Source organism: Acinonyx jubatus, chromosome A1 (assembly GCF_027475565.1).
Source record: "Acinonyx jubatus isolate Ajub_Pintada_27869175 chromosome A1, VMU_Ajub_asm_v1.0, whole genome shotgun sequence".
NCBI classification, from domain to species: domain Eukaryota; kingdom Metazoa; phylum Chordata; class Mammalia; order Carnivora; family Felidae; genus Acinonyx; species Acinonyx jubatus.
The window spans coordinates 140,409,230-140,423,875 of NC_069380.1; the positions used below are offsets into that span (position 1 = coordinate 140,409,230).

Consider the following 14,646-nt stretch of genomic DNA (forward strand, 5'->3'; position numbering starts at 1 on the left):
ACATTCATGATACAAGTGTATCCTATAAGCACTTTTCTATTCCTAACTACTGACACCACTATCACCTTATCTAGACCATTAGAACAGCCTCCCAACACTGTTTCCAGTGCCCCGTGCCTGCAATTCAACCTACACAGCACTGACCAAATAATTTCCTGAAAAAAAAATTCTCAAAGTCTCTCCTTTAACTGAGAACAGGGCTAAAAAAAAGAAATCTGTTCGCAATCCTTCAAGCCAGGCTTTACATGTATTTGGCAACATCAAATATGCAGGACACCAAAACATACTGGGACAAAAAGGGAACTGTGTCCATTTGGTACACAATCAAGTAAGCAGGGAATCAAAACATATTGGGACAAGAAATACAAGCTACTTCTATTTGTTTCACCATTCAAGCACATTTTTGATCAGTAAGTATTTGGATTATAAAATCAATTCCCAAGGCAAAGTTAAACAGTGAGTCAATTATGAAGAAGGGTTTTGGGTGGTAAGTTACAGCTACTTAAATACAAGCTGGCCAAGCTGGGCTCAGGGAAACAGAATCATATTTTACAAAATAATATTTTTTATTACTGTGTATGGTTATTTAATAGTGATACAGAAATTAAATTGAGGTATAAGAAAAAAACTTCTGCTGATTACTAGGATATATATACAAAACTCTAAGCTCTAAATTCACAAGCATCAGAAAACTTAAAGTAATTCAAGTACAGTTCCACATTTTCTAAGTTTTTACTAGTTAAACAGAATAATTAATTAAGAATATTTTTAATTAAAAAATATTAAGAAAATGTTTTACTTGACTCCATCTAACGTTTAGATATAACTTCCAGTTAACAGGTAAAACAGGGGTACAGAAGAAAAAATTAAATAGCACTATAAAAGAAGCAAAGAGAAAACCCAGAAGAGTATTCTGCAAGACTTGAGAGGTTTAAGAACAATAACAATCAGGTGCAAGAGATACTGGTTTAGATTATCTATTTATAAAAGATAATTTAAGATAAATTGGCATTAAATGAGATGAAATTTTACTGAAATAGAGAGGACTGACTAGGGAAAAAAGATTAAAAAGTACTATATGCAGTATGATTTTTATCTTAGTTTAAAAAATACGTATGTGTAGATATACGCACATGTGAATATACGTATATTTATGCAGAAAAAGGATCTGGAAAAAAATGCATCAAGATATTATACAGTGATTTCTGAATGATTGGAATATGATATTTTAAGTTTTTTTAAATTTCTGCTAGTCCCTACTTCCAAATTTTTTATTGTGTACATGTATTGTTTTGAAATATAAAGTATATTTAAAATAAGATGTAAAACAAAATAAAACAAGCTCAAGACTCAAATGAAGATGATTTTTAATTGTTAGTCAACCCTACCAACTAAAATTTATTACGTATGTGGTGTTATGCTAGGAGCTTTTTTCTATGTTAGCCTCTTAAAAATTCTTACAAGGTTCATATGAATATTATGGACTGATACCAGATTAAGTGCTCTCAACTACAACCAAGTAACAGAAATATGCAGTCTTCCAATCCACTGAGAAACATCTTAGGAAAAGCCAATTAACAAAACCACAAAAAAGTAAATGAAGTCCAGTAGGTATATAACTACCAAGCCAAGTAATCTACTAAAAGCCTGATTTTTGATGTATAAACAAATAAACAAACAAATGATCCAGTAGCACACTAAAAAATAAAGACTTGTTTACTGAACTTACATACTTTTAACCACTGTTTAAAAAAAAACCCAAACAAACCCATGATTTTTGTAAGGTTTAACATACCGCTGCATTCCTACTCTGAAGTAAAGGCTTTGTATTCCGAATTAAAAGTCTATGGTCTGGATCCATAGTATATGACTTCTTCCTTTTGTCAGTCTTTTCCTTCTGGTCATCATCAGAGTCATAGAAATTCTTTTCATCGTCTTCTAAACCGTCTTCCTATAAGAAACAAATAAAAGAAAACTTTCTTTTTACCATCTACTCCAGTATTTTACTGAAGAATATTACTGTTAAAGAGATTTGAAAATACTATGCTACCTGTATAAAAGAAAGGCCTTGCTTTTTATAACAATGTAATTGTCTTTTAGTGCTATAGATAATACTTCTTTTATATTATATAGTAAACCTCTGAAAATATTAAATCCTCACAGATATATCTATAGCTGACCAAAGGCAAAACTTGAACATGAGACTCTAACAAAGCCTATAAGATGAGACTACCTAAAACCTGAAAACTATTTCCATGCATTATCGGTCAGTGTATAACTGGATCAAATGGTCAGAATAAAGAGAAGTGTTTCAACTGCAGCACACATAAAAGAAATCGCAATAAAACTTGACAGGTTAAAAACGAGTGATTAAGTAGCAAGTCTCTGTGTTGTCAGGAAAAACTCTGTTTGATACCTATATATATCCAGGGGTTGATTCTATATTTTTGACTTGTACTTTTAATTTGAATGCATTAGTATCTCTGCCAATAAAATCTGCCTAGAGGCATTTAGTCTTAAAAACAAACAAACAAACAAAAAGCATACAAAGACAATAATATCCACCTCGATCTAATCCAACGATTGTTTACAGGTAATTTCTATTATCAAGTACTACCTGAAACACACTTTCTACTGTTGAAAAGATGGGAGTAGATGTACTTTGTCCTATTCCTCTCACTATGTACAATTAGAAACTGGAGATGTTACATATGAAACAAACTTAAGCAGGGAAAGGAAGAGAGAAGAAAGACTAGATATGGACCCCATGACCCAAAGAATGAAACAACAGTAAGTTCCCTGGATTTTCATTTTTAGTCATATATCAAAGAAGCTGAGTGCTAGAGAAGCTGATAACCCAAAAACGCCAAGCACAGATGAAACAAACCCTCCAAAAGCCTACTGTCTGTAGCCAAAGGACCAAGAAAAAGAAAATCTAGCACGACAAAATTTTTCAGAAAACAACTGCTCTCGTACAGCTACTGATAGAGGGAAAAAAAAAACTAAGGCCTCATTCCCACCCCTACTGGCAAAGGGTGAGGTGGGAGCTTCCCCAGCTGTAATGAGATGCCTCAATCAACCCACTGGGGTGATGTCAGAAAAGGCCTCCACAGCCGAAGACTTTAATCTCCACCAGGAGATAACAAGGCATCCCCATGGTGTCAATAAAGACAAAGCAGGTTACTTGCATATCTAAGTCCTCCCATCAAGAACAAAGTGACCTCAACCCTCCCTATTGAGCTAGTGTAAGAAAATACTGAGGACACTCAAGACTTATAGCACCACCAGCCAGTGGTAACAAGGACACTATCCCAGGAAACATGGGGAACAATGAGGCATTTCTATCCCTCCCCACCTGAGAGCAATCAGGAGAGAATTAGTAAGCAGCCAGAAATCCCCCATTTGCCCACAGTAACAGTGAGTGCAACCTCCCCAAGGTATCAATGGAGGCTGAGTGGGGAACCTGGACTGCTACCATGATTAGCAGTAAGAAGGCGGCATGCACTCCACCTTTCCTTAATGAAACAGTATCAAACAAACCCAGCTAAAACAGAAGATCTGAATAAGATCCAGAATCTCATGATATTCAAAATGTCCAGGTTTCAATAAAAATTATTCATCATTCCAAGAACCAGGAAGATCTCAAACTGGATGAAAAAAGATAACCAGTAGAAGCCAACACTAAAATGATAGGAATATTAGAATGATCTGATTAAAATTCTAAAGCAGCCATCATAAAAATGCTTTAATGAGCAACGAGGAACATTCCTGAAACAAATGAAAAAACAGAAATTCTTAGCAAAGAGTTAAAATCTGAAGAAACAGAATATATAAAGATCTCATGGTTAGTGAAATCAAGCCCCATGTCGGGCTTTGTGCTGACAGCGTGGAGCCTGCTTGGGATTCTCTCTCTCTCCCTCTCTAAAAATAAATAAATGAACTTTAAAAAAGAAAAACACAAGAATCAAAATTAAACAATGACTACAATCAAAAGCAGTATTAAGGGAAAAAAGGAACCATCAGTGAACTCAAACATAATGAAATAGAAACTGCCCAATCTGAACAACAGCGAAAAAACAGACTGAGGACAAAGAAAAAAACAAAAACAAAACTTAAAAACAGAACTTTGGGGACCTAGGGAACTATAGCAAAATAACATCTCTTGTCATCTGAATCTTGGAAACAGAAGAAAAGGCGTGGGGCTGAAAAAGTACTCTGAGAAACAATGGCTGTCTGCTTTGGATTCTGTGTCTCCCTCTCTCTGCCCCTCCTCTGCACACTGTCTCTGTCTCTCTCAAAGATAAATAAACTTAAAAAAGAAAGAAAGAAAGAAAGAAAGAAAGAAAGAAAGAAAGAAAGAAAGAAAGAAAGAAAGAAAGAAAGAAAGAAAGAAAGAAAGAAAGAAAGGCTGAAAAAGTACTCTAAGAAATAATGGCTGGAAAATTCCTACATTTGGCAAAAGAAGTAAAACTACAGATTGAATAAGGTCAGTAAACCTTAAGTAAGGCGGACATAAATCCATAACAAGACATATTAAGTCAAACTTCTGAAAACTAAAGACAAAGAGAAAAAAATCTGGAAAGCAGTAATATAGAAATGACACTGGAGAGGATGAGGTAATGAATCAGAGTGATTAGTGATAAGGATGAAAATGTCAGATAGGTTTAATAACTACTCAGAGGCTGAAATCAACAGGATGCACTGAGTGAATGTGAAGGAAGAAATAGAAACACTTAATGAGGATGCCCCAAATTCCTAGCTGGGATAACCAAGCAGATCATGCTACCACGTAAGCTAACCTTGTCCAGGAGGGAAACAGTCTCTCTCTTTTTCAAGGCTGCTTGCTATATAAACATCCTTAAAATATAGTCCAAAATAAAACCTACCAATGCTTTTTACTCAGATGAGCTGTAAAAATGAGGAAAACTCATGAAGGACCATCTCCTAGAAATTTCTTTTGTTCATGACTAACCTGCTTCTATTCTTCCAAGTGAATGTTCTTTCTGTAAATTCACAAATTCCCCGCGGCAAAAGAAAATGTGTAATTTTTGTGATCTCTAATCATTTTTACTTTAACATGGCAGAACAGTTTTTAAAAGTTATGTAGTTAAGTAAAGAGTTCCTAAACTTGACGCCAAAAGCACAGTCCATAACAGAGAACATTTGGATCTCATCAAAATTAAAAACTCTTACTCCATGAAAAACCCTCTAAAGAAGAATAAAAAAATTCTAGACCGGCAGAAAGTATCTGCAACCACATATATGACAAAGGACTAGTATCCAGAATATAAAAGACAACTCCCAAAACTCAACAGTAAGACAAAAACAAAAACAAAAACCCACAATGAATTCAATTTAAAAAGGGGCAAAAGGTATTGTTATGGACTGAACTGTACTTCTCACCCTCCAAATTCACATGTCAAAGACCTCATTCTGGAAGTGACTATACATTAAATTAGGGCCTTTAAAGGAGTAATTAAGTGTAACTGAGACCATCTGGGTGAGACCCTAATCCAATAGGACTGGTATCCTTATAAGAAGACACCAATGGTGGCACAGAGAAAAAACAAATGTGAGTACATAGTAACAGGACAGCCATCTGCAAGCCAAAGAGAGATGCCTTAGTAGAAACCAAATTTGCCAACACCTTGATCTTTAACTTCCAGCCTTCTAGAAGAACTATGAGAATGTGAGAAATAAATGGATTCATCAAGTCACCCAGTCTGGTATTTTGTTATGTCAGATCTAGCAAACTAATACAGACATCAACAAAGAACTCTTTGGAAACAAAAGGAGTTTTTTTTAAATACCCACCTTCAAAAGTAAACTAGAAATTATAACATTATCTGTACTTCCCTAATGATAAGCACTGCTGAGCATCTTTTCATGTGTAACCATCTGGATGTCTTCTTTGGAAAAGTGTCTATTCGTGTCTTCTGCCCGTTACTTAACTGAGTTTGCAGGTATGTCGTTTGCAAATATCTTCTCCCATTCCATAGACTGCCTTTTAGTTTTGTTGACTGTTTACTTCACTATTTGAATGCACAATTCAAAATAAACTACTTCAAGTTGACCCTTGAACAACATGGGGTTTAATGACTCACACACAGTTGAAAATCTGAGTATAATTTTTGACTCCCAAAACACGTCACTACCAATAGCCTACTGTTAATTGAAGCCTTATTGATAACATAAACAATCAATTAACATATACTTTGTATATGTATTACATACTGCATTATTACAATAAAGTTAACTATATAAAAGAAAATGTTAAGAAAATCATAAGAAAAATACACATACAGGACTGAATTACAGTTACTGAAAAATACCTATGTATAATTGACCTGCATGGTTCAACCTGTGTTGTTTTAGAGTCAATTTTACTTCTCTCCCAGTCCTTTAAAAGAGAGGAAAATAAAAAAAAAGAGAGGACTGTAATTGAAATAAGTACTCTTTTTTTTTAATTTGCATTTATTTTATGCAGAATTTACTCCTGGCACCTAAGTTTTTGTTTCTTCAGTTTCTTCTGGGGTGTCTTTTTCTTCTGCACAAACTCCTCTTCTGGTGTAGAAACAATCTGATCTTTTATAGTAAATATCATGTCAATGTGGAAGGGACAGCTCATGTATGGGTTAATCTGACCATGAGCCCTGTAAGTTCTATGTTGCATCATGGGGACTTTGTTCACCTGGATGTGTTCAATGACCAGACAATCTATACCTAAACCCTTAAGCTCAGCAATACTCTCTGCATTTTTAAGCATGTGCAGTAAAAATTATAGCACTCTTTTTAAGCCAGCGACCCTGTGTCCAGCCCCACTATTTTTGGCCTGGGCACACCTACCAACTCCATCATCGTAGTGATGGAATGGCACACATTGCTTCTGTGAAGTGATATTTTTCAGATACTTGGTGGCTTTTTGGATATGCATACCCTTGATGACCTGGGTAGTTTCATGTGTGTTCTTAAAGTGAACACGAAGACTTGAATCTCTTGATCTGCATGACTTTGTAGGGTTTTCTGGGTAAAGTGAATAATTCTCAGTAATCACCTCAGGCCACTTATAGAAAGAGGTGATATACTCTTAAATGAAGGCCAGACTTGAATGACTATTCCTTTATGGAGCTCCAAGCCAAACCAGTTCTGTCAAGTGCATTAGTAAACTAATATAATGATACCCAAATAATCATGTCCTCTAAGCATAAGCACTCACCTACCATCTTTAGTCAACTTTAATCAAACGTTCAAGCTCTACTTGAAATTGATATATGATGAAAATGCTGTATTAACACCCTCTAGCTACCAAAATCCTCATGCACATAAAAAGCTGCTTTCACTAAGTATTTACTCATTTCATGTCTCCTTCATTATTAATTAACACAGTTTATTAAAGTTCAATTATATTATTTTAATAAAAGACATATTTGCATCACTTAATTGATAAATGAAGGGCTGTTTTTATGAGGTTAATGAACAAGACAGGGCTTCCACACAGAATGGGAACCAATCTCTAATAATTTATATCTGCATCTGTGCTGCTGCTGGCTATATTTTCACCAGTTTTCAATCCATCAGAAGAGACATTAGCCCAAAAAGAATGGAAGCTAGGTGCATACAACCAAAATGGGTATATACTACATCATACCACTTCTCTAACAGTGCTGGCTCTATGACCATGCCAAATTACTTGACCTCTCCTTGTCTTCATTTACTTGTCTATAAAAGGGAATAAAAGAAGTATCTGTCATAAAAGTGTTTATAAAGATTGATTCGTTTAGTGGAGATTATACAAGGCACACAATGCCCTGTGCATATGAAACACTCAAATAGTAGCTATTACCACTGCTTTGGTTAACAAATTTTCTTTCTGGTGGCACTTGGGTGGCTCAGTTGATCAAGCAACTGACTTCAGCTCAGGTCATGATCTCGCAGTTCATGAGTTCAAGCCCCAGACTGGGCTCACTGTTGTCAGCCTAGAGACCCCTTTGCATCCTCTGTGCCCCTGCTCTCTCTGCCCCTCCCCCCACCTCAAAAAACATTTTTTAAATTAAAAATATAAAATAAAAAGAAATTTTCTTTCTAGAAACCACATAAAAAAAAAACCATTAGGGGCGCCTGGGTGGCTCAGTCAGTTAAGCGTCCGACTTCGGCTCAGGTCACGATCTCGTGGTCCCTGAGTTGGAGCCCTGCATCGGGCTCTGGGCTGATGGCTTGGAGCCTGGAGCCTGCTTCCGATTCTGTGTCTCCCTCTCTCTCTGCTCCTCCCCCATTCATGCTCTGTCTCTCTCTGTCTCAAAAATAAATAAACGTTAAAAAAAATTAAAAAAAAAAACAACCATTATCCTCAAATCAAATATCCCAACTTGCCAAATATAAAGAAAACTTTATCTCCAAAATTTCCCTCAGAAAAGAAATTGTCTTGTATTTGAGAATTTACAAATATAACATAAAGCTCTTGTGCAATGCTTCATTTTGACCATGATGTACTATTTGGAGAATTCATTACAGTGAAATAACTTTAATCAATGCTAGATATAGATACTTAAAAGAAGTCCCAAATTCTGGTGACAAAAATTTCATCATAAATAAAGTCTTTAAAGATCACTTTTTAAGTTTATTTAAGAGTGAGTGCACATGAGCAGGAGTGGGGCAGAGAAAGACCAAGGGAGAGAGAGAATCCCAAGCAGGCTGCCAGCACACAGCCCAAAGGGTTTAATCTCACGAACCATTAGATCATGACCTGAGCTGAAATCAATTGCAGGATGCTTAACTGACTGAGCCACCTAGGTGCCCCTAAAGATCACTTTTTTAAAACAGGTAATACAGGATTATAGAGTTCTGCTTCTAATAATGGCTGAATAGGCAATATGAAACAAACCCTTCTAGTAAGAACTAGAAAAGCTAGGGTGAAAACATGAAACATATCTGAAGGTACTAACAAGCTAAAAGAACAGGGATGAATTATGTAGGCAAGACCCAGAAGTAGTAAATATAGAAATCCAAATGAGAATTGCAATTGCTTTCCCCTAAAACCATATAAACACATGCTATTACCTAATAGGAGGCTGAGAGGCCTAGAATCTGAGTAGAGTTTTCAGGAGACTCACAAAAATACAGAAACAAAAACTGGACGTCAAGATCCCCCCAAAAGCAAAGTCCTAATAACTCTCCCAACTCTTTAGTTTAAAAGCCTGAGAGTCTTAAAAATTAATTAATTAATTAAAATAAGCTAAATAAATAAATAAACAAATAAAAGCCTGAGAGTCTTTTAGAGAATAAAGATGCTAAAATTAATGCCCAGTTTTTAATTATCACAATCCATAACTGAAATGATAAAGTAAATCAGATTGTTGATACCCTTACCCAGTAATATTCTACAAGCAAACCAAAATTCACCATCTAAAGCTTCAAATTAGTTCAACAATTTTCATAAAGTAAAGAAGGAAAAGGAGGAAGGAAGAAAAGACAATGTCCTTCAGGGTAAAGATTCTGTTTCCATTTCAAAAGGCAAACATGATATTAAGTAAAAAGTTGGGGGAGGGGGGGGCGCCTGGGTGGCACAGTCGGTTAAGTGGCTGACTTCGGCTCAGGTCATGATTTCACGGTCTGGGAGTTCAAGCCCCGCATCGGGCTCTGTGCTGACAGCTCAGAGCTTGGAGCCTGTTTCAGATTCTGCGTCTCCCTCTCTCTGACCCTCCCCCATTCATGCTCTGTCTCTCTCTGTCTCAAAAATAAACGCTAAAAAAAAAAAAAAAAAAAGTGGGGAAAGAGGGGCTTCTGAAATACATTTGTAATTTCTATTTCTTAATTTCTTTCTTTATTCCCTGATAAAGCCATTTGCTTCTGCCACATGTACATCACATATTTCTACTTCAATAAAAACTTTTAAGGGGCAGCTGGGTGGCTCAGTAGGTTAAATGTTTGACTTAGGCTCAGGTCATGATCTCACAGTTTGTGAGTTCAATCTACGTAGGACTCTGGGCTGACAGCTCAGAGCCTGAAGCCTGCTTTGGATTCTATATCCCCCTCTTTCTCTGTCCCTCCTCCACTCGCACTGGGTCTGTCTCCTAAGTAAACATTAAAAAAATACAAACTTTTAAAAATATGCATATAAGAAAAGACACAATGATGTGAATATAAATCAAGAAAAAATATAAAAACAGAGGAGCACCTGGGTGACTCAGATGGTTGAGCATCTGACTCTTGGTTTTGGCTCAGGTCATGATCTCATGGTTCCTGAATCCGAGCCCCGTGTCGGGCTCTGTGCTGACAGCACGGAGCCTGCTTGGAATTCTCTGTCTGTCTCTCTTTCTGCCCCTTCCCTGCTCACACTTGCATTCCCTCTCTCTTCCTCTCTCTCAAAATAAATAAAAAATGTTAAAAATTAAATAAAATAAATAAATAAATAAATAAATAACAGAGAAGAGAGAAAACGGAGATAATAGACAAAAATTTAACATGGTTATAAAATAACTATGGATAATACGTTCACGAAATTAAGTGAATAAGATCGAGAGTCTGAAAAGGAATTCAACACAGTTATCTTTTATAGAAAAATGAAATTCACTTTTTAATATCATTATGACATAAGGTGTTACAACTTCAGCAACTACTTGTAGAGTTAATACAGCAATCTTTTGAAATCTGACTAACTTTACATTTGTCATAATTTCAACAGATCAGAAAGAGGAAAATTTGTGCTTAGAGATAACAGCCCAGATAATAAACTTTAAATATTTCCATGCGTATTTGAAAGCAGTACTTAGAAATATTTTATTTTTTAGTATCTATTTTCAATGAAAAAAATCTTTTCAAAAAAAATAGAAGAGTGGCACTGTTTTGGTTTTTGGGGGGTATAGCTGAAACACAACATCACACTAGTTTCAGGTATGCAATATAGTGATTTGACTATGCTACCCTCGCCACAATTCCAGCTACCATTTGTTACCAATATATCATGATTACAATATCACCAACTATATTCCCTATGCTTTGCCTTTTATTTCCGGGACTTATTCATTCCATAACTGGAAACCTCTATCTCATGGTCCTCTTGACCCATTTGGTCCATTTTGCCTATCTTCCTTCCTCTCTCCTCCCCTCTGGCAACCATCGATTTGTTCTCTGTATTTATAGGCCAGATTCTACTTTTTCTTTGTTTGTTCATCTGTTTTTTTTAGATTCAAATATGAATGCAATCATATAGTATTTGTCTTTCTCAATCTAATTTCACCTATCATAATAACCTATGGTCCATCCATGTTGTCACAAATGAAATGATTTCATCCTTTAAGAGAGTATAGTATTTCTTTTTTTTTTTTTATTTTTTTAACGTTTATTTACTACTGAGGGGGGGGGGGGAGAGAAAGAGAGAGAGAGAGACAGAGCGTGAGCAGGAGAGGGGTAGAGAGAGGAGGAGACACAGAAGCCGAAGCAGGCTCCAGGCTCTGAGCTGTCAGCACAGAGCCTGACCCGGGGCTTGAACTCACAAACTGCGAGATCAGGACCTGAGCCAAAGTCGGTCACCCAACCGACTGAGCCACCCAGGCGCCCCAAGAGTATAGTATTTCTATGTGTGTGTGTATGTACACACACATCCTTGCCCATTCATCTATCAATGAACCCTCAGGTTGCTTCCATGTCTTGGCTATTGTAAATAAAGCTATAACAAACACAGGAGTGCATATAACTTTATGAATTAGTGTTTTCATTCTCCTTGGGCAAATGCCCAGTAATGGAATTATTTGATCATATGGTATTTCTATTTTTTAATTTTTTAGTCAAATTGTTTAATTTTTGTAACTTATTCTTTACCTTCTAATATATTTCTTATCTAAAAACAGACATGAAGCAGTTTATGTAATACATCTATGAATACATTTATGTAATGCATCTGTGAATTTAGAACTAAGTAGAAAGGCCTCTCCTATATAACTGAGGGGGCTATTATGAAGCCTTTAAAAATTATCCTAAAGTCCTTATTCAGAGTATATTATACATATAATGTTAACCATCTTAATAATCTGGTTTTCTGATATACAGATAATTAAAGGTAAAACTTAGAAAGAAAAAAGAAAATATTGTATCTTTCATTCTCTGTCAAGGAACAGGACAACAGAAATGTGTTTTTTCAAGTGTTTACATCAATATGATTTAACAAAAGAGGATTTATTATATATATTATTTCTATTGAGCCTGGAGAAATGCATTACCACAATGGGGTTTCTAATGGATGGTAATTAGATCATTTTATATTGTGGTTTATGTCGGCAATTTTTCAAACCACATGGTCATTGAGTAATTTCACTTTTACTTGAATAAGTTGCTGAAATGACTTATAAAAAATAGAAACATTTCAAAGAAATCTGACTTATATAAAAAAAAAAATCAATGAACCTTTAAAAACCTGTTCTTTTGCACCTTGGGAAAATGGATGGTTCCAAAGTTGTAGAAAGTAAAAAATAATTTAAACAAACAAACTCCCTGAGGCCAAAGCTGAAAAATTTGGGCAACAAAATAAATAATAATAGTATTAGCTTATCACCCACAGAATAAAATAAGTATCTCTATGTCCATAGTTCTATAAATAAATAACTAAAAAATACATGAGAGAGAAAAATCAGGTGTTTTTACAGAAGAACAAAAAATGCCTTTGCTAATATCAGGTGAATGTGTACTGGAGACTTGAAATGTTATTTCTATAAGAGCACCAAGGTGATGAGCATCTCAAACAACTGACAAAGAATTAAGGATACTTTCCTAAGAAAAACTATTAGGTGACTCAAAAAAAAAAAAAAGCCCTAGTTATCAAGAAGCAAATACATAAAATGTATGTGATAAAATTCATAAAATGAGTATTATAAAGCTGTATCTATAAATGAATTCTACATTTTCCTGAGTTTACAATGTGTGTGTGTGTGTGTGTGTGCGCGCGCGCGTGTATAAAATAAAACTATGTATCACAATAGACTTTCTCTATCTTCCAAAAAAAGTATACATTCAACCTGAACCCTCGCTCAAAAAAAAAAAAACAAAAACTTTAACTCTCTTTTAGGAGAGTTAGAAGTGGAAAGGGGGATAAAATTAAAACAAGAGTATGATGACTAGATGATGCATACAGGGGTATCCAATGGACTGTTGGCTACCTCTGTGATTCTTAAATTTTTTCATAATTAAAATTTAAAGTGAGTTTGACTGCATGATCTACTATAAAGCTATAATCAAGTAATATAAAAGTAAAAAGTAATTAAGGCAATCCATTACTAGTGAAATAGACAGATAAACGTGACTCAACAGAGAACATAAAAATAGACCCACATGCATGTGGGGTCAACTGATATTTGACAAAGGAGAAAAGTCAATACTATGGGGAAAAAGGTAGTCTATTCAACAAATGTTGCTGGAACAACTCAACATTTACATGAAAAAAAAAAAATGAAGCTAGAACCAAACCTAATACTCCAAAAGCTCATTCAAATAGGTTTACAGGCAATTAGAAACAAAAAACTGTAAAATTCTGAAAGATAACATGCAAACTCTAGATGAACCTGGATACAGTGATGACTTTGAGATAAAACACTAAAAGAAGTAATTCATGAAGGTGGATTTATTTAAAATCAGAAATATATGCTTTGCAAAAGACAATGTCAAGAAAAAGGGAAGACAAATCACAGATCTGGAGAAATACTGGAAAAGACACGTCTGATAAAGGGTTGTTATCCAAAACAGGAAAGGCTTTTTTAATTACTGATTTGTACTTAACATACAATACCATATTTTCAGGTGTATGACATAGTGATTCAATATTTTTACCCTTTACAAAATGATCACCTCATACTACACAAACTTATTACAGTAGAATTGACTACAAACTCTATGCTTATATTACCTCCCCATGACTTATTTTATAATTAGAAGTCTCTACCTCCTAATACCCTTCACCAATTCTATCCATCCCTGAAACTTGCCTCTCTCTGGCAACCACCAGTTTGTTCTATCTATAAGCCTGTTTGTTTTGTTTTGTTTGTTTTGGTTTTTACACTGTAATACAGTATTTATCTTTCTCTGTCTGACTTATTTGAACTCAGCATAATACTCCCTAGGTACATTCATGTTATCACAAATGGCAAGGTTTCATTTTTTTATTAAGGCTGATTATTTCACTCGTGTGTGTGTGTGTGTGTGTGTGTGTGTGTGTGTGTGTAAGAGAGAGAGAGAGAGAAAGAGAGAGAGAGAGACATCTTTATCCATTCATCCGCTGATCAACACTTTTAGATTGATTCACTTTTAGATTACTTATCTGGCTATTGTAAACAATACTACAATGAACTTAGGGGTGCAGATATAACTTTGAATTAGTGTTTTCATTTTCTTTGGATAAATTTCTCAGAAGAGAAATTTGCTGGAACATATGTTGATTCTACTTTTAATATTTTGAGGAACCTCTACACTGTTTTCCACAGTGGCTGTACCAATTTACATTCCCATTAATAGTACATTAGAGTTTCTTCTTCTACACTTCCTCACCAACATGTGTTATTTCTTTCTTTTAGATAATGGCCATTCTGACAGGTGTGAATTGGTATCTCATTGTGGTTTTGTTTATATTTCCCTGAGGATCAGTGACAGTGAGTATCTTTCCAT

At 35.1% G+C, this 14,646-nt stretch overlaps 1 protein-coding gene across 4 annotated transcripts in view; it reads right to left on the reverse strand.

Moving 5' to 3' along the window:
- Window positions 1-14,646, reverse strand: part of AP3B1 (adaptor related protein complex 3 subunit beta 1) — a 261,873-nt gene that overhangs the window by 142,997 nt on the left and 104,230 nt on the right. For all 4 annotated transcript variants that reach the window (XM_053224248.1, XM_015072097.3, XM_053224255.1 and 1 more), the window contains exon 8: window positions 1,796-1,951. In XM_053224248.1, coding sequence (XP_053080223.1) covers window positions 1,796-1,951 — 156 coding nt within the window. The remainder of the gene's footprint in view (window positions 1-1,795; window positions 1,952-14,646) is intronic.